General features: G+C 39.3%; 1 protein-coding gene across 1 annotated transcript in view; it reads right to left on the bottom strand.

Moving 5' to 3' along the window:
• The window catches only part of Nalcn (sodium leak channel, non-selective), a 317,042-nt gene that overhangs the window by 75,085 nt on the left and 217,687 nt on the right, over positions 1-24,270 (bottom strand). Inside the window, exons 16-17 of the mRNA XM_032917213.1 lie at positions 4,267-4,403; positions 2,753-2,894 (exon numbers count right to left, since the gene is read on the bottom strand). Of these exons, the coding sequence (XP_032773104.1) occupies positions 2,753-2,894; positions 4,267-4,403 (279 nt within the window). The remainder of the gene's footprint in view (positions 1-2,752; positions 2,895-4,266; positions 4,404-24,270) is intronic.

The following is a 24,270-nucleotide window of genomic DNA, read 5'->3' as shown; positions in this document are numbered from 1 at the left end:
CATTTCAGAGGATCAATGTCCTTGAAGACCAAATCAGCTCCCCCCACTTTTATTTATTTATTTATTTATTTATTTATTTATTTATTTATTGAATGAGTAACTGTTCTCTGGTAATTATAGATCAGGGTGAGTAACTTGCTACAGATAGAGTTTCTAGAACAAGTCATATGACAGTCTATAATTATGCAGAAAATTGCTGAAATGCTTCATGTCAATCAACAGGCTGTGTGAAGAAAAAAAAAAAACTCTTCCAGAACCCTTTAATTCATTCCATGAGAAGAATGTAAGGGTAGGCAATGGGCATATCAATGGCATTATCTACAGAACTCAAACTAAAAATATTAAAGACAGTGCATGCTGAAGGAAACAAGTCAGCAGTTAACACATTGAGCTAAACTACACTTGTCGCACCGGAAGATTTAGTGTGCTTTAGTAAGGGCCATTTGTTTTGATTCTGTGACTGGGTTCTACAGCATGACCTAGGTTGACTTTGAGTCCTCCTACCTTAGCCTCCCAAGTATGTGATTAGAGATGTGTTACACCATTAAGCCAATCTGTCTCAACTGCCAGCCCCTCTGCTGAGCCTCCTGTTAGTGTCTGGTTGGTCTCCAGTCACCATTCTCATCTGGCTGGAAGGTTATGGTGGGCATGATGATGCCCTTCTAACATATATGATTGTACCAGATTCTCCAAAGAAACATGGGAAAAGAGATAAACTCCACTTTACAGATGAGGACTGAAACTTAAGGCATCCCTGCCTTGCATTGCTCAACTCCACCAAACACACAGCCTTTTTGTAGACCCCTATTTGTCAGAAGTCCCTTTCTCTGATTTTCAACTGTGCTGGGAAAAGGACTCAGGGGACCCTGTCTAGTGCATGCCTGATGCCCACAAAGGTCAGAAGAAGACATTATATCTGGAATTACAGATGGTTGTGAGTCTCCATTTGGGTACTGGGAAGTAAAATGTTGCTCCCCTGAAAAGACAAACACATGTTCTAAACCACTGAGCCATCTCTCTAGCTCCGTTTCTCACAATAGCTTTTTACTTTGTTTTTCTTCTGAGAGTTATCAGCTTCTAAAGCACATGTCTTGCTTCCTTTTGAATGCCCACATCCAGAGGAATGGCAGAGAAGTAAACAGCAAGTGCTCTTCACAAAGTTTGTAGAATTACTGAACGAATGTGGAAGACATGTAGAAATGGAAAATATAAACAAAACATAAAAATCAATGCATTTATTATTTTACTCTCATTTTTATACTTGAGATATAGTTGTTGGGCTCTGCAAAGCTCACTTATATTTCTAGATCATGGTGGGTTCAGGGAGTGGCATGCTAGCCAAGAGCAAGGCAGAGACATCATGGTGACACAGACTGAAGAGCAGTGCTCACGGCTGTAGGCGGAGTGAACTGGTTGTATCGCTGGATTGCTAGAAAGTCAAGTTCACAGCTGTGTTATCAGGAAGCACTCTGCATAAGAAACCCAGGATTTTATCTCAACAATATGGTGAAGCATATGCGTAGACATCTGCATGATTAAAATATCAACACTGGACCACTTTCTTTTCCCTTTCTGCTTCCAGGAAGTCCTCATCATGGAGATACACTTACACTGCAGTTTCTGTGTCTCAGATTGCCCTGGCCAAAGACTCTCAAACAGAGATGAGAAATTCTAAGTATTCACAAACAACTCCAGAAACAGGTGGATGCTGATGCTGCAAACAATGGATCTAGAAAGGAAGAAGCCTAATTTTCAGTCACTAAAACAGACCAAGTGGACCATCTCTCCACACGTTTTTCCTGTGTCCACTTGGGCTGTTGTTTCTTCACCTGTTTATGGTATTGGCTGGGAAGTACAGAAACCACAGGCTTTTATTTCAAACAAACAAAATGAAGAACCAACTAAAAGAAGTTTAAAGTACCACACAGACACAGGGCACGATCTTTTACTACACAAGTGAAAGCCACAAATAGTATCATCTAAAGTCAATTTTATGACCACAAAGACCAAGTAGCATGGAAACAAACTGTTAATGCCAAGGGAAAAAGTAGAGAAAATAATTGACAGAGAAACGGGTGGTCCTAAAATGGATATATCATCCTTAAACAAATAATAGGTGGAAATGTCCCTGTGCAAGTGTCTTGTTTTGCAAAATTTCCCCTTCCCAGTTTGTGAAATTCTGATGAGAAAGGACAGAGAAGGTACACACTGATAAAGTTGTTGAGTCCCCAAGAAGGCAGACAACATCTCACAGGCTTTCCCCAAAGAAAATGAAATCCAATCAACCACACACAAGCCTAATTATTTCCAACCGACAAAAATAAATGAAAAAAGGAAGACATTAGCATCAAAGTGTTTCTACCAGAATGAGAAATGAGATCTGAGGATGATGAGGAGAAAACAAATGAGTAAAAAAATTCTTTAAAATGAAGAGAAATGCCACAAAGGCAATAATTATTGAAATAACCTAGGGCAAGATGACTAAGCCAGAGGAAACAACACATATCGGCTCTGTGGGGTAGAGGAGGAACAGGAAAATCTGAGCAGGAGAGAGCTGACATTCAATTTTTTAATGTTAAAGAAATACGAATCACAACACAAACAATATGTATGCATATACACACATATACACATATCTATTTATTATTTTCTTCTCTATTCCCTAGAGACTTGAGGACCCTAAATAATTGTGCCACACTTTTCTCTAACACATACTTTAGAGGAGTTTGGTGATGGAGAGAGTGGTTCTTACTTTTTGGTCAATGTATTTGTTGTCTTCAACTGTGGGCCTCTTGGGGTTGTCACAGGATGAGGAAGAGGTAGAGGGGAGAATTCTGAAGAGACAGCAGGTGTCCTGTTGCTGGCGGTCAATGAACTGCTTCATGAAGCTTTCCCTTTGTGAATGAAGCACACGATTACGGTTATTCAGGAAGTGGAACGGGAGGGGGCATTTCACAGAGACCACAAAGCAGTGCAGAAGATCACAGAAATCAAGAGGTGTCATACCAAGGGCAATGGCTAGATTTAATTATCAAATTATTTAACTTAGAAGAACAGCTTCTTGAATCCTTGCAAACTCTTGTTTAAAGACATAATGTCCCTGAAATAGCTTAAAAGCAAGGGTATCCAATAACTGATGGTGTGATTTGAATCCTACTGTGGTAATGAGATGCTTTATTTTTTCCCCTACTACTTGAAAGAATTAATTCATCTTTTCAAACTTCTATTCATCGTAAAAGTTCTTGAGAGATAATTTTACGTTTAAAAACTCAAAAGGAAAAGACTTCATCTGATCATTAAAATGTGAAAAATTTAAATAACTAATGCAAGTAAACAAAGTCAACAACGTAAAATCAGAAAAGGAAATATTGTCATGCTGTCATGTGTAACTTGGTGATACTTTGATACTTTGGTCACAAGTAGGCTGCATACAAATGGTGGTCCCCTGTAGTTGCACTGTATGTCCAGTAATGCGATAAGCATCATTGTCTGCACCAACACATCTGGTGTTTGACAAAATGGTGAAAACACCCAGAACACTCTCCAGGCATTAAGTGACACGATCGTCTTTTTCTACTGGAATTTCAAGTGTTTCGGCACTGCCCCTAATCTCATACTTCCCTAATCCCTTACCAAGATATTTACAGATAAATAAGTAAATAAATAAAAAAAATAGTAAAGTTTATACGATTCCGATTGTATCTGGGGCTTTTCAAGTTATCGTTGGAAGACTTTCCTCTAATTATTAAAAGCAAGGCAGTTCCAAGCACCTTAAGGATGCATTTGTTTAGTAGAAAGGCGAAGCTAGTGCAACTGAATCTGTGTGGATTTAAATGTTAGGGTTCTTTTAACCTGAGGGAAGCAGATTACACTGTGGCCAGACGGCCATATATGCCAAGGCTGCTTTAACAGACACCTCCCAGAGCCGGGTGCCCGATATACTTAAAGATAAAGTGCTCAGCCCGCAGTCTAGCCTCGTTCACGCTCTAAGCAAAGTTCTCCTTGTCTATACCTGGGAGGTCTAATGACAGATAAGTCTTTAGAGAGAGGCAGGGACCCAAATTTGTGTCTCACCTGCTTCTTCCCTGAAGAGATTGCTCATGGAACCCAAAGGCTTTGTATCACAAAGGCGGGGAGAAGACCAGGAGATAACATTTTCAAACACAACCACAAACTTACCCACATGCCAGTCTGAAAAAAGGCTGAGGTAAGCTTGGAAGGTAAGCCATGCTGTGAAGAGATACAGTCAAAGAAATAATTTGATACCTGATCTTAGGAACTGTAAAATCTGAAGGAAGTTTTGAGATTTTCACCATTTGCGGTCTGTTTGGGAATTTTTCGAAGATTCTCAAGCGCAAAGGAAGTTTTTCTTTGGTATCTGCGTTCGCTTCACTTTGCTTTAACTAAAGGGGGGTCGGGGCGGGGGAGGGAGAAGAAAAAAGGATCCCATTTTAAGGAACAGTTTCAGACTTGAGAGAATAACATGTAATTACATATATAACCACTAGGTGGCAGAAAAGGCCCACCATGCACATCACCCAGTAGTCCCTGAGATTGTTCTAAAACTTGAGATCTGGGGAAGAACAAAAGTTAACAACAAACTAAACCAATTTAAAATAAAATGCAGAGGAGGGTTTTGTTGTATTCTCAATGACAAGTCTCCTTCAATCCACTCATCATCTTTAGCTTTTACTTACAATTAAACATTTGGATTAATTTTACACACAGACTTGCTTATCTCCTTAGCTAACTGAAGGGGATCTATTCATATTTGTACAAATTTGATTTCAAGTAAGCCGAGGTTCATTTGGAGCCGACGTGAAACTAAGAATCAATTATTAGCTTGAATTCAATCCAATGCTGGTTTCTCTTGTGAATTCTCCTCACTCCTTACCACCTCTTAAGAGGAACTGCTCTGCGGATTGCAGAATCTTTCAATATCTTCCCTGTTTTCTATCCCTCTCCAAACCATAACACTGATCCTACTAATTCACAAATGGGTTAAGCAGGCATCAAATCCACTCACCCACGGCCCCTTGTGAAATGTGCTTTGACTTTAAAATGACAAAATTTAGATCAGAAAATTATCAGTGTTAGTCCAGAAAGGTTTGATAATTGGAAGGGATGGGTGAGATGATAATGATAATGATGATGATGATGGTGGTGGTGGTGGTGGTGGTGGTGGTAAAGCTCTAGCACCCAGGGCCACAAAACAAAACAAAAAATAAAACAAGGAATCTTCATGGCATGCAATCTGAAATGTAACTCATCAATGAAAAAATGACGAAAAGTAACTTTCATCAGTGAAAGCTTATGAAAAAGCAACTGACTTCTAACAGGCCACTGATATACAACTGTTAAAAAATTTCCAGTGGTAAGCAGGGTGCAGAAGGAAAGAAAAAGCTGCTGACTTATTAAGACCGACCAGACAGCAAGGCGATCAGTGATAGCAGGCCCGAGATGGATGAGGTTGACAGTGTAGATAGGTGCTTGCTTAATTGCATTCACTGACTCATGTGTTTAGACACTTGTGCTGTCACTTCTCAAACCAATCTAAGGATCCAGACTCTGTGCAAAATTCTGGGGCAATAAAAATACATGTGTGCCTGCAATTTCCTCCTACCCAGCTCATATCACAACCCCACTAGATAGTTGAATAAACAATTACCTATAAAGATAATGTTTACCATGGAAGGGATATTGACCAGAGTGCTTGGGAACCCAAGGCAAGAGTGAAGTGAGAAGTAAGAAAAATAAGCCATGGTATTATTTCCCCCACCCTGACAGACCTCCCAGGCTGCAGAATGATGGTGTGTGACTCAGGTCACCACTGCTGGGCAGTGAGCGGGTCTAAACTCTTCAGATTGAATTGTGTTTTCTGCTGGCGTGAGATGCAATGGTAAAGGGTACGTTGGTTAGATCATCTCATTGAAATGAGAATCCGAAGATCTTCCTAAAACCCTCTCCATCTGTTGACTCCTTCTATCCTCAGTAGAACCTCCCTGACTGGACCTTCACAAGCCCTGTTAGAGTTCTCTGCTCCCAGGTTAGCTCCTTATCATCCATTCCTTTGTTTTGTGGTTACAAAAATCTCAATCTAAAACCGATCTGTTGTTATTCCAATAGTTTAAAACAAAAATGGTCACAGCCTTCCATTTGGACTCAAAATCTCATTTCCTTCCTCTCCGCCTGTGAAGTTCTAGCTATCCATGTGTCCACTTCACATCCTTTTTAGACCTCACAAACACATGGCTCCTCATTTCTACTGCATCCTCTGTTGCCCTATCCCTTCTTTCTTAAACTTCATGAACTTCAACTTGTTCTTGTGACTTTAGTTTCTCACACAGTTTTTTCAGAGGATGCTTTTCTGGTCACCAAAGATTTTTCATAGTGTATTGAGCTGGGCCATAGAATGTGACTGTTCACATCGATCAAGACAATGAGAAATCGTCAGTTTCTTCAAGTTCAGTCTAGTACATGTTTTAGCAGTTTTCTAGGCTGCTGCAGCAGTTCTGAAAAGACCGGCAGCTCTGTGAATCAGAAGCTACCAACCCCTCCAGCATCAATGAATTAACTTCAGAATCTAGGCTTCCTGTGATCGTGGAGGGTTCACCACCTCTTGACTTCCTGTTTTTCTTCACTGGCTTGTGGCTCATTCTTCCACCCTTACTTGAATGTCAAATGCCTTCTTCCCAGTGCCTGTCCTGAATCTCCTTCCTGTTTCTCCAATAAAGAATATAAACATCAGATCCAGGATGATCCCTGACACTCCTCATCCAGAATGAATAACTGTTTATTTCTTCAAAGGCCCAATCTCCCAGTAAAGTCTGGTTCCGAAGCTCAGTAGGTTTGAGGAAACACTGTTAAATCCACCATGCACATCATCATTTCAAGGAGTTTTGTTTCATATAAGCTATGTCAAGCATTTTCTCCAAGAATATGAGGCCCAGGGGGCTGTAGGGTTTGTTTCTTCAAATTCATTCTATCTGTGTCCTGGCACAGTAGTTAACATACATGAAATCAGCTAAAAAACAAACAAACAAACAAACAAAAACAAACAAACAAACAAAAAACAAAAACAAAACAAAAAAACCCAAACAAACAAACAAAAAAAAAACCCTGTCACCAAGTAAATGACACTAAGTGGGTGACAGAGAAATTCTGTCACAGATTTTGTAGAAACAAACAAAAGCCTGGTAGAGTGGACAGAGGTGTAGACAGTGTCTGTGTGTTAATTGGGCAGCTTAGCTTTTCTTATGTAGTATGTAGGAACCCTCTATTTGCAGAATGAGATAAAGTTAGACTCTTGTGGCATTTAACTGATGTTTGTCACTGAAAAGCTGATGAATGTGTGGACATGTTCGTCAAGGGCATGAAGGGGATATATCAAATTATAGCCAATAGAGCCCTAGAATACAGTGACCAATACAGTAGGCTAATAATATTTTTAAAAAATCTCCTCGCTTTCATGTTTTTAAAATGGATCTTGTCGAATTCTAATTTGCATTGGGGATATTAATATTCCCAAGAGCACTTAAGCTCCTTCAGGGCAGGATTCCACTTTTAAATTTTCTTTCAAAGCACCTCCCAGAGAGTGAAAATAGAATATGGTTGGAAACAAATTGAAGCTCAGCAGGAGTTGGTCATTGAACCACAACACTGTAAGGAGCAAAGCTCTTTTGAATAACTCAGAAGGTTCTCCGTGGTTCTGCAAATCCTCCTTTTGAATGGTGAGAACCATGGATGCTCAGATATACAGATGGTTCAGGATAGAGCAGAGGGAGAGAGGATGCTTGCAAAGGAGCAGTGAATTGCCTCCTATGAGCAGGAACAACCCCTTTCCAGAAGTTCCAGGAGTTCCTTCTTTTCCTATACACCTCCATGGGTTCTGGACGGAATGTGTATACTCCAGCCATGTCTCTATAGCAACGACATTTGTGAATCCTGACTATAAACCACCAAAATGCCTATCAATAGAATGGAAAAACAAACGTGGTCTATTTAAGCACTTGACATGAGCGAGGTACACCCTAATATAAAATGTGGTCAGACTTTATACTGAATACCGAGGGCAGGAAACAGGACATAACAGAAGAACGTATATTGGAAGACAAGATCATAAGGTGAACAAATAGACAACATTTTTTCTATATTGCCAGTTTGCAGTGAGGTCAGTGTGTCAGGGGCAGGTTGAAAACAATGGTGAGATGGGCGTAAGGTTATTGGTTTCTAACACACGGTTGGCTTGTTATGTTCAGTTCGGGTGTATTATGCTTGTAAACATCAGCAAATGGTCTTATCCTATGTTTATTTCAGTCCACTTACAAATGGACAGTTGATACATTTAAACAAAGTCACGTAACTCCTATTTCATCACCATCACAACTTTTACCATTCTGCCTTCCCCAGTGCACAAGCCTGACCAAGACACAGACACAAGAAAAAGAAAAAAGGAACAAGATAGTAAGTGGAACCTGATGTTCTATGCTGGGAGTGAGGAAGATCAAGGTCACCGAGATCAGATAAAAGCAAGTTCATGGCATTTTGAAACCACTCACAAAAAATACTTAAATATAATGATATTCTACCTCTCATCCTAACCTTTTATTCTCTCACTGTCTCTCTCCCACACATATTTTCTAAAAGCAAGTATTCTTTGATACAGATGAATGGCTAATATCAGTAAAAGGACTAGATATGAATTTAAGATCATTAAACTATCCCCCCTCCAAAGCAAGGCTTTTTAAAATAATTATAATTGTAAATGTCCATTAAAATGTAAAAGATCCGAAGTCTTGAGAGGAAGGCAGTATAGAGGACAGTGAGATTTTCCTCTTCATGTTGAAGAATCTAACGTAAAGAATGGCACACAGGAGGGAGTTGATAATGGCTTCAAATGAACAAGAAGTCTGCCTGCACCCCACAGATCAGATGATAGCTCTGTGACAGGCTCACACAGCAAAAGGAAAAATAAAAGTGCATATGCAAAAGAGAAATTACAATCAAAGGAAGAAATAAATTTCCAACCTTAGGATATATATATATCCTAAGCATATATATATATGCTGTGCTCTTCCTCAGCTCGGCGTCTGTCGTGCTGAGATATCATTGCCTGCATTCGGTGGCTGAAAGTATCTGCTTTTCCAGTCCTCTCAAGAGAGCTCAGGCATAATTGCGCTGCATGACACATACCCCGTTCTGCCTCATCGCTCCCATCTTCCCCGATGCAGCCTGCGCTTTCTTCTGCTAAGATATTCAAACACTCTTCGACCACATTTCTTTTCAGAATGCTGTGACAAATAGCTGAACTGGAGGAATGCATTAATGCTGGTTGTAATTTTTTTTGGGTGTGATTTTTTTTTCTAAGAGAAAGTAACTTAGAAAATATCTAAACTTGTGAAATGCTCTCATATTCAAATCAAATTCTTGCTTGATGGGGGATTGTGTCTGCATAGATGTGTGTGTTTGTGCAACTGAAGAGCATCTGTTAAGCTGTTTAGGACAGGAACTATCATACCATGTTTACACCGGAATGAAAAGGAACCCCTCCTCTTAGCTACGTGATTAAATTAAGGTTTAGTTCTCTGTGCATCTTTACCTGGTGATGGTGGTGATGTCTGGTTTTTCTGCATCTACTCGGACAGCAATTCAGAGTGTAGCGTCTTCATGAACCATACGCCATTTTTCAAGATGGCTTCTTTAATCTGTTTACATGACTTTTACAACCCAAACTAATAGTTTCTGGGTCAAAGCAGGTGGTGTAGGTAGATTGATAACCAAACCTGTAGGCTTTTAATACTATGTGGTATCATAAATCCTTTATACATGTGAAGACGACCTAGCTTTCCCTGGAGCACTCACAGGGATGAACCTCTACTGCTATTGTTGCATCAAGACAGTGTTAGCGAACCACAAAAGACCAGTCGGGAGCGATCAGATGCAATCACACCAGGGCCTTCATTCGAGCTAGCTCGTGCTCAGTCCAGCTCAGGACAGCTTTGGTGAAGACGAGCCCCGAACATCTTTAGGGGCAAGGTTTTATAGAAAGCGGCAAGTGAGCGTGGGTGTTTCTAGCTGTGTCAACATCTAATTGGAGAGCGACTATGGCCTTTAGCATAATTGGTTGCTGCTGGGAGTCAAACCATAAACTTAACTTCAGCCTTCCTCTGCCTTGGTGGCTGTGAGGCAGGGGAGGGGTTGTAACCCAGGGGTGCAGATTGGTTGGGGGCGGGGGTAACCTGGAAACTGGAGTTAGAGGCAGGTCTCCTTGGGGGTTAACTTGGAAACTCATGCAAGGTACTGGCCTGTTAGTTTCCCTGAGTTCAAACTTAAATCACGTTCTCTAAAATAGAGTCTGAACTTAAAAGATTTCGGTCTCTTGCTGTAGGTAAAGGATAATAAATGCACACACACAAGGTAGCAATACTGTGCACGTTACAAACGTTTACTTAAACTATTTTCTGTTAATTTCCTTACTTTTAAAAAATCGTTAACAAGTACAATGCTCACAGGGTCAAACTGGGGTTTTGATTACATTGGTGAATACATTCAAGCCATCCATACTAAATTGGCGGGCTTATTTCTCAGCTGACCTATGGCTACATTTCTCTATGTCAGCCGTCATATCCAAAAAAAATAATTTCAAAATATGAACTAATTAATTACATGTGCTAGATGTCTAAAATTAATACTGATTTTAATTTTTATTTATATGTCTATGTCCCCATGCATGTGGTTACCCACAGAGACCAGAAGGTGGCATCAGATTCTTTGGAGTTGGAGTTAAAGGTGCTTGTGAAGCACCAGTATGCTGGGAGCTGAAATGGAGGATCTCCTGCAAGAGGAGCAAGTGCTGTTAACTGCTGAGCCATCTCTCCAGCTCCATATACACGATAACTGGCGCCCTAAAATGCTCACAGCAATTTCATAATGTGACCTAATTAACCGCATGTGATAGTTTGCTTTTCTATGTCCCCAGAGGTTCTGATTTGTTGTTCATCTGTCTATACGGCATGCCCGGTGAGGACTTTGGGAGCGCTGTATGTTGGGAGGAATTGGGTCACCAGGGACTGAAGTGTGGCTCTGTGCTTGCTGGTTTAGGAGCTCAGAAGAGCACTTAGGAAGGACAGCGACATTGACACCACCTTATGACATCTCTGAAATGTGCATGAAATGTTTACTTTCATGCTTTTCACACCGAACTGCAAATCTTACAAGATTTAAATGTCCTTCAGAAGGTCGCTTTGAACAACCATCTATAAAATATCTCCAGAAGATTTTATGGGCCGGTAAGAGAAAAAAAGGAACTTCAAAAGGGTAGATGTCCTTGTTACGTTGACTGCATATTGTTCATTAAAAAACCATAAATGCAATTACTTATATGTTAGAGCATTGCTGATAAGCCAAGGCTGCTTTTGTATGTTTTTTTCTTACAAATCCCTACACCTCCATTTTACATTAGCTCTATCTTGTATTAGTTGACTAGGGCATAGTTGTTTCTATTTGGGACTTGGCTGAGTCATAGAAATACGCTTGTGATGATAAAAAAATGTACTGGTTTGGTCCTCTTCAGATGAAATTACATTAGAGTTTCATGCTCTCTAGATACTTGGTTCATATTAGATGAATATTACAATAATAGGGGAGAGCCAAGATAAAGCACATCCCCCACTTACCCCCACCACATACACACATGTCTATTCACACTCAAGCATATGTAAATGTATTTGTACAGCTGCTATCTCGTTTTTTATATAAAATACATAGTGTCATAGTTTTTGTCAATTTGACGCAAACTCATACACACTTATATACCTTACTTATTGAGGAATTGCCTTCATTGGATTGGCCTAAGGGCACGTCTGTGGGGGACATTTTTAAATTTCTAATTTGTATAGAAGGCGCCAGCCCAGTGTGCAGAGTACCATGCTTGGCTTTTATAAGACAGGTAGTTGAGCAGGCCAGAGAAAACAAGCCAGTAATTCCTCTCTGGTCTTTTTGCTTTAACTTCCTGCTTTGGCTTCCCTCAGTGGTTTACTGTAACCAGTAAGATGAAATAAACTTTCCTCCCCAAGTTGGTTTTGATCATGTGTTTATCACAGCAGCAGAAGAGACACAAGCTAGGATACATAGTTGATAACCTATCTAAGAAAAAGGGAAAAGAAGACGATCTAGAGTTGAGCCTCGATTCAATTCCCAAACTCTTAGCCACTTTGGGAAGGGTTCTGAAATGAAAATGAGGACCATCATTCTTAGACATATGTGAGATAGCATATCGCTTGCAATTTGAATCAATCAGGAAATGTGCTATCCAAACCAAAGCCATCACTCTGCCGGAATAGCTGTGGATTTTACAGGTGATTTCATTGGAAAGGAGGCTGAGTAAAGATGACTGCACATGTGTTCTCCACTCTCTCCTCTGACCCATTTCTTTCTCTGCTCAGTGGACTGGTTTATTTGGTCAAGATTCCAGATTGTATGCATGAAATCAAAGATGGAAAGAGAAATATCTTTTTCCTGGTCATGTCTCCTTCAGTGTTCTAACCATTCCAAACTGACTTCTTGGAAAAGATTCTCATATGCCATCTGCTGTATTCTGTGTTCTGGTCTCACTGTGCCCCTCAGGAGGGTTATTCCTGAACAAGAGTAACATTACTTTGACTTTGATATGTCATACTATTAGTTATAGAAGATTCTTGCCCCATTTTTGAAAGCGAGTTTTAAAATGATTTTTGAAAATTTTTTAAAACTTACTTAACAATTGCAAAAAGCACAATTTCTGTATGCCCTTGATCCATCTTCTTCTTAAACCAATGTCTTACATATCCATGGAATGCTTCCCAAAGACAGAGTTAGCTAGAGTTAAGTGTCTTTAATTACAGTGAAGGAATTATTTAGAATTGCCACATTCTTATATCAAGGTCTCTTACTTGTTTTGGAATTCCACCTAGGACTCTGAATTCTCTTCCATGACCCTGCCTTCTGTCCTCCTCACTGCTATACCAATGACTCCAACCTTGTTTTATTTGTTGTTATTTATTGTTGATGGCCCTGAAGATTACCCATTGGGTAGTTTTCTAATTATCTCTTAATTTCAGGATGCCTAATGTTTTCTCATGACAATACTGATGTTCTGAAAGGTCTTGGCAGAATACCATGGCGATGGTATACATTTCTCACTGTAATTGGAAGAATATGAAACCATCATACTTACTATAGCTGATATTAACTGCAGTCACCTGAGTAAGACTTACTCAGGTGACTTTACTTTAAAGTCATATCAGCTAAGTGTCAGTTACTCACACCAGCTGTCACTTGGGATAGATCAGTTTACTTTTGTGTCTTTACAGGTAGAGATATCAGACATTTGTGAAGATTGCTGTAATAATTTAAAAATGTGTTTGAGTGGGGTTTCTTTAAGGCCATGCAAATATGGTTTCTCCTTAGAGTTTTGTGCTCTATTTTTTGCATCTACCAGCAGGTCTTGCCTGTAATAATGGGTTGAGTGTCCTCCTGGGGACTTTCTGCTTTGTGTTGTGTTATCTCTGTTTCTCCAACACTTCTGACTTAGAATTATCTTATGAGGAACCCAAGGGACACTATTTATTTAGTTAGTTATAGACTTGTGGCTTTTTTATTCTTTCAGTGTTTTTGAAAATGGGTCTAACTATGAACATGAACTCTTAGGTCAATACTTAGGGGATAAATCAGTTTAGTTTATTTATTTTAATGTCAAAAGCTTTCCTCTTTTTCGCACTAGGCATCCCTTAGCACTATTCTCTACTCTTCCTTACCCACATATTCATATTCTCTCTCTCTCTCTCTCTCTCTCTCTCTCTCTCTCTCTCTCTCCTTACTTTCTTGTATCACAGAATGCTAGCATTAGGTTTCCTCCTCTGTTACTCGTATATACAGTTCTCTCTCATTGAAGGAGAAACATATTTCAAGACCTTCAGTCAAGTTTCAAAGCAAAGATAGTATTGTATCTTGAATATATTGTGTTCTTCTACATATAAACACCCATGCAAAAGTTTAATTTAGAAATTATGTACAATAAGAGACAAATGATAACAACTGGTAATAAAAAAGAACAATTATGGGGTTGGGGATTTGGCTCAGTGGTAGAGCGCTTGCCTAGCAACCGCAAGGCCCTGGGTTCGGTCCCCAGCTCCGAAAAAAAGAAAAAAAAAAGAACAATTATAATAATAATACATTGTAATAAAAATTATATTCATGGTGTCACTCAAAATATCTTTTTAAATTGTTGTTGACAACTCTTTATTTTTTTAATTAATTATTTTATTTGTTTACATCCCAAATGTTGATCCCTTCCAGAGTTCTTCTCACCATCCCCCTCCCCACAGGTATCCCCCTTCCCTGGGGCATCACGTCTCTACAGGACTAGGTGCATCCTTTCTCGCAGAAGCCAGACAAGGCAGTTCTCTGCTACATATTTGCCAAGGACTTGGACCAGTCCCGTGTATGCTCTTTGGTTACTTACTACACTTTTCCCTTTCAGTTAAAGGAACCAATTTATGAATCATCTTTGGATTTTGAATTGACGTCATCACTACTTGTGCTTTGGGGCTATGATTAAATATGTAAGGGTTACTTGAACATAGGCACTAAAGTTCCTCAACAGTCCCTATGGTATATATAAGACAGAAATTGCTGCTAAATGGTTTATGAATGGGTAATGTATATAGAGTGAATACACTGGACTAGTGGATAACTCATGTCTGCAGTGGGTGGGGCAGATTAGAATGAGATAGCCAGAGATTTTATCACATGACTTAGATGTCAAGCGATTTAGAGCTTATGAGTTATCAAATTTGGAATTTTTTTATTTAGTAATTTTGGGCTGCAGTGGACTTGGAGTAACTGAAATTAAGGAAAAAGAAACTATTGAAAGATGACTACTATATTACTGCTATTAAGTTTTCTTTTTTCTTAGGAGACCTATGGCATGCATGTGTGTAATAAGCACTTTGTACATGTGTCTATATTTATTTTTGTTTGTTTACTTGCATGTGTACACTTAACTTGTAGAACTGTAGAACTATATACATTATATATGCATCTATCTATATATCTACATATCTATATATGCATCTATCATCTATCATCTCTATCATCTATCTACATACCTATGTATTTGTCTATTATCTCTCTATATATATTATCTATAATTTATATCTATCATCTATTTCTATCAATCATCTATCTATTAATCATCTATTTTTCTATCTCTCTATATATCTACTGTCTGTCTGTCTTCCATCTATCCATCATTTACCTATCATCTATTGTCATTATCTCTCTGTTAATCTATCATCTATACTTTCTCTTAAAACAAACCAAGCTCATACTATTATTCTCCTTCAGTTCATCATCATACTCACTTTTTGGACTCTCCTCTTTGCTTATTTGTAATTTCTTTTTTTGTCTCTCTAGATCTGCAAGAAATTACTTGATTTGTTTCATTCCAGGATTCCTATAAAGTTGTATCAATGATTATGTTCATCAGATGTAAACAAAGCACATTAAATCTGACTGAATCCAGACCCCAGCAGTGCTCTTTCCCTTTTAAATAATTCCTTTTCAGACAGCAATCACACATTTCCAAATATCATTCCTCAGAGTGCCTGTTGTCCATGGTAGAGTTGTTAAATTTTGCATCCTTTGACAAAAGGGTTTATAAGATGCATTATGAAAATTTACATTAATCAACATATTTTATGCAAAACAGAATGAAAATAGGGCTAACACTGAACAAAATAAAATGCATATTTCTCATTTCTGAAAAACATTGTAAGTTATTCTTTTATTAATATGAGTGTACAATATTCATGAGAAAGTCAAGGATCAGCTTGTCCTACTAAGGCCAATAATGATCAAATTACTCTGAAATACAAGGAAAGGTCAACAATGAAGTTATCAGTTCTTCACTACAGAAAAGCTGGGTGACAGCAAAGGGGAAATAAAAGCCTGGTCACTGTTAGAAGATGGATTCTGTAGCTTCTGCTTCAGCTTTTCCTAGTACACTCAGGTACAAGCATGACTCATAGTCTTGAACTAGGGAAGGGACACATCTCCTCCTTCATGGTTTCACAACTGCTTCTTATGGGTATAACTCCTGCAGAGTAGAGGCCAGGGTTGCAGAGTAAGGTTAAAGGATCACATTAAGAAGCTACCCACATGTTCCAATAGTCCTCCTGGTTTGGTTTAGGTCTAACTGGTTTACGTCTAACCGTATTCAAAAAGTATAGAGCTTGCTGATGGAGTACCATGAAGTTTCATTTCCTTCCTTTTCCCTCACCCTGCCTACCACTGCTCTAGACAGTATCTTTACAATCTAGCCAAAGACTTCCCAAGACAGAGTCATGTTTTACTTAGGCTGTCTCTCTAGGCTTTTTTATTTCTATAGGGATTATCTCTTGCTCTGACTAGGCCTATAATTTACTAGCCCCTTTGGCTTCCCATATCCGTTTAGCATTTCTCATGGTAGCCACTGAGAACTCATGTGAACTGTCCAAGGTAGGAGATAACTCGATGATTTGGTATTCCCAGGACTAGTCTCAGAATGTCTTGTTAATTTATCAAGCAGTTAGTTGCTCTTGCTCTAGGTGGGCTCTTACCTTTAGTCATATCCAGGCTACACATGGCATGATTACCTTGCCTCCTTCTCTACTGTTTTCTAGAAGGAAGAAAATGATACCTTTTTGCTCATCCAGTGCTGATATCAGGAAGTCCTACTAGCATCCCAGCTCAGCAAGCTTCCGTGTAACCAGCCTTTTACTTTCACAGTAATCTATGAAATGATTTTTCTCTAAGCTCTTTCTGCTGCTTGCTGCTGATAAAAGGAGCATATCTCCATGTGTATAATGCACTCCTGATTTTTGTCAATATGCCTTCCCTTCTGATGTCCATTTTCTCAATTAGGATTGTCATCCAGGCATGTGAAGGGAATGAAAGTCTGTTGGTCATTTCGGCGAGGTCAAATCTGTACCCTTTAGATATTAAGCTCACACAAGAGAGCAAAGCACTTAATTCTAAGCTTTCCTGTCATTGTAGAGTAAGATAAAATGACCCAATCAAAAACACACCAAGCCACATGAGCATTGAGATAGCCATGCAATTTATTTTCAGAACTTTTAGAGTAAAAAAAAAAATCATAGGAAAGTGGTGAATTTTGAGAGCAAATTATGTAAATGGGAAAATGAGTGCCTTTCCTGACTTTCATGTCCATTTTTACCTATACTCAAATGGAAAGAAAGCTGTGTTCTAGCCTCTATTAATACAACCTAGGTTTTCATTAAGAGGGAAATTAAAGATTGACAAACTCTCACTGTTCTAAGAAATTGCTGCTCTCACAGAGCTCTGTCACAGCAGCTCTCATCCTAGAGCATGGCCCATAAGCCAGGAGCACCCATGGTCCAGCTCTTTATCACAGAATGGCTGTCACACCCTACCCTATAGTGAGGCTATCATGTTGTCTGCATTGGGTACTGAAGTTTCAGAGAGAGGAGAGGTGTCAGCATGTACACAGTAATAAACAGGGGAGATATTAAAGGTATTTACTTTTCAAAAGTTTCATACAGTACAAACAACCACAAAAGAGAACAAACATTGGGCATAAAGGATAGACCGGGAACCAGTAAGTATAGCTATATCTAGCCTCAGAGAATCCAGCTCCTAACTCCTTCCCAGATGTCAATATCAGATCCATACAGTCCTTCTGAGAGTCTCTATATAAATTCCTAGGGGACTAGAAATATAGCATAGATGCCAGTCAAGAAGATGCATCATATCTGATAATATACAGGCGTTAAGACCCACATCATCAAATTGAAGATGTCACATCCTATCTGTAGATTTGGGATGAGAAAACTAGGGAGACTCAGGTAATAAAATTTATGCGAATATCTCAAAATCTGGGCAACTTCAAAGTGTGAAATTTTTCTGGCCCCATGGATTTTCACAAGGGTTATTTAGCTTAGATCCAAATTGGACTCCAGGGTGGTAAAGTTATTTGCATGTTCTTATTTCTACTGAGTTTGATGCAGCATTTTGTTTATAGCAGGGATTCAGAAATTTGGTGAACAAATGAACAATAATAAACTAGGAGGGCTTTGGGATGAATAGAAAAATATTTGAACTATTTAGAAGAAAAAAAAAGTGGACAGTCTTCATGAAGCATGAGTCCATCATGCCCTTGCCAATGTGCATCTTAAAACTTAGGTCTGTTCATAGTAAAAAGTCATCCTCATGCCTCAGGACCAGTAGCACAGCCATAGATCTGTGTGTTTATGGGTCTACAGCAGTCAGATGCTTCATAAGGCCAAAAGCCAACTGTTACACTCAGAACCCGGACAATCTACTCTCCTATTGCCTATGACAGGAGTTGGAAAATAAAAAAAAATACTGTTATGTTTTACTTCAATATCGTCCTTGTGCACAGTGGTTCAGGGCAGTGAGCTCTTAAATATGCTCTGCTCTCGACTAAAGGGAGGAAAGAGAAAGAACACTTTTTGGAGCCCAGGAAGGAATTCTTTTGGGCAGAGCTGAAGAATAATGTCTCCCACTTTTGGTACATTTTTACTTCACACGTTACTATTTACAAAACAAACAACAACAGAACCACAACAAACAAAGCAAAGCCATGAGATAATTCTGATTTGATAATCTTGCAGAGTACTGTGAAGTTTTGCATTTAAAGCCATTTTCAGGGGTGGGGAAATGGTACAGTTAGGGAATTGTCCTCTGCACAAGCAAGAAGGTCTGAGTTCAGCTCTCCAGAACTCATGTCAAAAACCAGGGGTGGCAGTACACTCCTGCACCCACAGAGGTGGGATAAATGTGGATGGAGTTAGAGTGATCCCCCAAATAGTTGTCTAGCCAATCTAACACACACACAGAGGGAGAGGGAGAGGGAGAGGGAGGGGGAGGGGGAGGTGGAGGGGGAGGTGGAGAGGGAGAGGGAGAATTTTGAACCAGCAACAATTGTAGTCTGACAAAAGCATCCCTTTGCTACTGCACACTTGAAAAAATAGTCTATAGTGTATGGTGTATATAGTCTATAGTATATAGTGCAGAGTTTTACATTTGTTCATTATCAAGAGACTTTACTAACAAAAAAACAAAGGTTCTGGAATGGCAGGGCATGAGATGTTGGTGAGGTTTGCGCAACAGCATCATCCGAAGCTAATATGGTTTCATCCAAAACATATGAAATGGAATTTGAAACAATTTATAGGAATACTCTTCCATGGAAGTCTCACATGGATAATCTTTGGGGGGATTGACTGGAGGCTAAGGAAATGGCCCTAACTGCTCACAACACTGCTCTCAGGGGTCCATGGCACCCAGCCATGGAGCTTCCCAGTTTCTGAGTTTCATCTTGAAGTGGACGAAGGCAACTTTGAAAATATTAGCTCTCGGGGTTGAAAGTACAAAGTTTCCAAATCTTCAGTGTGTCTTTAGTGGTGCAAACATTTACTGACTCATTGTTCCGAGCACCAGAATTCGAGATCAAAAAGTCCCCAGAGTAAGTTCTTTCTAGATGTCCTAGGGGAGATCCGACCTGTGAGTCTCCAAGCTTTGAGTGACTGGGTTAATACTATGTTCTTGTGGATGCTTGACTCCAAGATCTATCTTCCTCATCACTGGTGCCATCTCAATATGTCTGTGTCCCTTCTATTCCTACAGGGACTCCAGTCACATTGGATTTGGTTTCATCTTAGCAGTCTCATCATATCTTAGTGGTATCTACAAAGATGCTATCTTAATTTAAATCACATGCTAGACAGTAATCCTGAGGCTTCTATAAACATTTTGGAGTGCCACAGTTGAACTCATACGAGGCAGACATAATTCTGACGGGTTCCTTTTCTGCTTTAATCTGATTTTGTGAATCAAGACTTTGTCTTATGGAAGAGTTAGGGGAAGGATTGAGGCGCCTAAAGGGGATAGGGATTCTATAAGAAGACCATCAGAGTCAACTAACCTGGACCCTTGACTGAATCACCAACCAAACAACATGCCTTGGTTGGACCTAGGCCCTTTGCACATTTGTAGCAGATTTGAAGCTTGGTCTTCATGTGGGTTTCCAAACAACTGGAGTTGGGGCTTTCTCTGACTCTGTTGTCTGCTTGTGGATCCTGTTGTCCTAACTGGGCCACCTTGTCTGGCCTCAGTGGAGAGGATGTGTCTATTCCTGCAGTGACTTGAGGTAGCAGGGTGGGTTGGTATCTGGAAGGAGCATTCTCCATTCTCAGAGGTGAAGGAGAGAGGGGAGAGGGGCTGTGTGTGGGAAGGGTAACCTGGGAGAAGAGCAGGGACTGTGATTGAGATGTAAAGTGAATAAATAGATTCATTAATGGCAAAAGAAAAAAAATACCTTCTTGTACCAACTTTGTATTCCTTCCCTTCATTACTTCAGTTGTTCCTTTGTTCTTTCCTTCCTTTCCTCCCTTCCTCCTTTCTTTCTTCTCTTTTTGCTTTCTTTATACAGGGCCTCATATGTCTCCTGAGTGCTGGGATTTCAGGCAGGATTTTCACTGTACAGATTTAATCTTTATATACCCAGTTATTTTGATGTTAATGATTGACGTTTCCAAACTCCAATATTTCCCATTACTTCTTGGCTTAAACTTTGATCTAACTAGTTAATAATCATTAATAGTCTTCATGATTTCTTTCAGCCAATTCATGAATTGCTGTTCATGTTTTAGTATGACAAACTCACTAGAAAAGTGTCTAACAATGGTGATGCTGTTTTAGAAATATCAGATTAAATGCAATATAGAAGATTATCTTTGGAGATTATGTAAAGCCCTGGGATATGATATATAAATTGACGCAAAGAGTCTCTTCAACCAAAACGACTGGGAGTAGGCTAAAGTGGAGTTTGGTAGCGTTAATAGCCTTGAATAAAATATGGTGCCTCTCAACTCTCAACTACTAGTGATTTCTAGGTTCTTTAAAGTATTGATCCTCTACCTCCTGGGCTGCTGAGTGCTTTTGAGAGTAGCAGGAATCTTAGTTACCGATCCAGCTGTGTGTGTTCCCAGTGTGTTGTACAAATAGCATCCTCAGTGCATATTCCAGTGAGAAAAGATTGGGTGCATTGTAGTAAACACTGTTGGTACAGTTCACATAATTAAGAACCTGCCAACAACTAGGGGATCTGCCTGGAAATGTAGAGTGTGAAGAACATGGAAGGTGGGAGTTGGGGAGTCATATTCACTTCCTCAGCTGTCATTCACACCTTCTTTTCTGTAATCCTACTATACCATCAAAGTCCTGTGCCTACTCTTACGTCCATCACTGTCTCTTTATTGCTATGATGGCTACTCATTTTAAATAAAAATAAAAATTGTGGTAAACATGCATTAAAAATTTACATCGCACCCCTTTTAAGTCTATATTCAGTAGTGTTGGTCTATTTACACTGCTGCACCACAGACTTCTAGAACTTTCCAAGTTTACAAAGTTGTAGCTCTGTTCCCATTAAACAAAAGCCCCTTTATCCATCTCCAATTTCTGGCAAGCAACTTTCTAGTGTGTGTCTATGAAATTGACTACATAGATACTCTCCCATGTAAGTAGAATGATACAGTATGTGACTTTTTGTGACAGACTGCTTTATGTATTGTTATGACATCAGAGTATGTGTTTGAACCTCCAGCCTTTTATGGCAGCTCTCCTTCATGCCTTCTTCCTCCACCTTCTTTTGTTACTTGCTCTGCCTTTAGTCCCTGGCATATTCCATTTCCTGATTTCACTGGCCATGTCTCCTGTCAGCTGCCCACCATATTCCTTATCACTACTGACACCAGTCTGTTTACTTGTTAACTTTCTCACCATCTCACAAACTCTTTAAAACTAGGGATAGCTTCTTGGTGACCATACACGTGTGTGTGTGTGTGTGTGTGTGTGTGTGTGTGTGTGTGTGTGTGTGCATGTGCATCTCTATTGTTCACAGATTGAAAAGTTCATCTTTGCTCAACAACATCTCAGCCCTACCACCCTCCTCCACAACGATGGCTGGCTCCCCGAGTCTAATTATTATTTGACTTCCTGTTTTTACACCTTCAAGGTGAGAATATGCTGATATCCAAGTTGGTTACACATCTTATCCATTCCACTGTCTAGATGTTTTCCATAGCTAATGAAAGAACTGCTGCTCTGAGAGGGTGAAAGGATATAGGTTTTGAGCCTGTGTTGTGCCAACTCTGGTACTGAGAAATAACATGAATTGGGGCAAAAAGTTTACTTCTCTGAAGGTGCTTTTAATATTCAGAATAGAATTTAGTTGGTTAGTATGAAACAACTTGCACTGGGAGTTTTCAGTAGATAATTCTTATGTTTGTCCCAGTAACAACACTCATTTTGAAGTCATGTGATCTTGAATTTATGCATGAGAGATTGGCAAAATAGTAAGTATGGGAAGACCTTAACACAGTTCTTAAGATGCAACCAGTACTTAGCTGAATCGTGCCCAAGGCAACACTATTTGCTGTGCCCCTGGATTTGGAATGTATGGGAGGCAACAGAAATATGAATGAAAGCTTCAAGGTATAGAGGCATACTACTCAGAATTCTAACAGTGAGGTAAGGAAGGATGAAGGAGGGTGTGAAAGAGGGAGGAGGGAGGAAGGGGAGGGAGAGAGGGAGAGAGGGGGAGAGGGAGAGAGGGAGAGGGAGAGGGAGAGGGAGAGGGAGAGGGAGAAATGAGCTGTCTAGATATTATGAAAGCAGAGAAGTTCCTGTCTTCTCTCAGCAAGTAGAGATGTAGCTCCCACAGAGAGCTGATAGTGTAGGCTCTAGTCTTTGAATGAGCCCGAGGACCAGAAGGAACCTGAAGGGCAGGTAGAAATCAGTTGTTTACCTCAAGTCATCAGGCAAAGAATTTACTACCTTTTTGTTCTATTTGGGCCCTCAAAGGACTTAATGATGCTACCCATCTGGTAGAAGATCTTCTTTACTTAGGCTATGAATAAAAGTGCTAAGCCTTATCAGAACCACTTTTGCAGATCCACCCAGGACATTGCTCACTAATTATGTGGGCATCCCTTAACCAGTTTACATGATAAATAAATAAACATTATACAAGACGAAGATAAAGAAAAGTACTAATTTATAACACACACATGATAGTATTTTTGATGTTTATGTTTTTTTAAAAATTCCCAGTCAACAACAGTGAGGAGCTATGGGTCCATACTCTGCTGTGCTGTCAACTCTGCCAAGCCCTTGAACCAGAATTTTGATGAGAAATGTAGCTAAAGAGCATTTTCTTTATTTCATAGCTTTGAATTTAATCTAAATAGACTATCTACTTCTGTTTTTCATGATTCTTTCCCTGAGGCTTCTCTGTGGATTTTTTTTCCCTCATAGTTTAATGAATTTTATATTGCTTAAATGAACACCCTTTATATCTCTCTTGTTCTGACTTTGTGTTAAATCATTAAAGCTGTAGAATTTCTTTGTAATTTTCAAAGTTTCCACTCCACCACATCCCCCTCTTATCACTACAGCACTGAACTTCAAGGTCATTCTTAACTGATGCCAGGGAACAGCTTGTCCAATGTTTTTTTTTCTTTATGTGTCTATGTCATTCTGTCTCTCTCTCTCTCTCTCTCTCTCTCTCTCTCTCTCTCTCTCTCTCTCTCTCTCTCTCTCTTTCTCTCTCTCTCTCACACACACACACACACACATATACACACACACACACACACACTTCTTTCCACAAATCATCTCAATCACATTCATACAACCTTATTTTAAAATTTAATGTCAACAATATGTATAGAAAATAAAATGATACAATAATGTGTCATATAAAGAAATTATAATCAATTTTCAATAATACCACATGCAAAATTAAAGTCTTAAGAGTAGATTCATTGCACGTCTGACTTACGTTTGGTATTTATATGGTTTCAGCTTGATTCAATATAGTTTAGATCTTTAGAATATAGGCTTTTGGTCCAAACTGCATTGTTTCCAATCTTAGCTTGAAAATTTGTTGATTGTTCAACATTCAGTCCCTTGTGCCCTATTCCCTCATCCACTAGATGGATATAATAGTACCTGTTCTGAAGCAGCTATTTTGAGCAGTAAGTAAAGCTATAAAGTATTTGGCAATGAGTTGACAGTCGACAAATATTGCCACATTTACAAGAACCTACAGACTGGTTCTAGACGTAAGAAGTTAAAACAAAAGTTTGAACTGAACAAAGAATTAGGAGTGTGTAATTTGAAATG

This window comes from Rattus rattus, chromosome 12, assembly GCF_011064425.1.
Source record: "Rattus rattus isolate New Zealand chromosome 12, Rrattus_CSIRO_v1, whole genome shotgun sequence".
NCBI classification, from domain to species: Eukaryota; Metazoa; Chordata; class Mammalia; order Rodentia; family Muridae; genus Rattus; species Rattus rattus.
The sequence above is the reverse complement of the archived record's forward strand: the minus strand, read 5'-3'. Positions and strand labels throughout refer to the sequence as shown.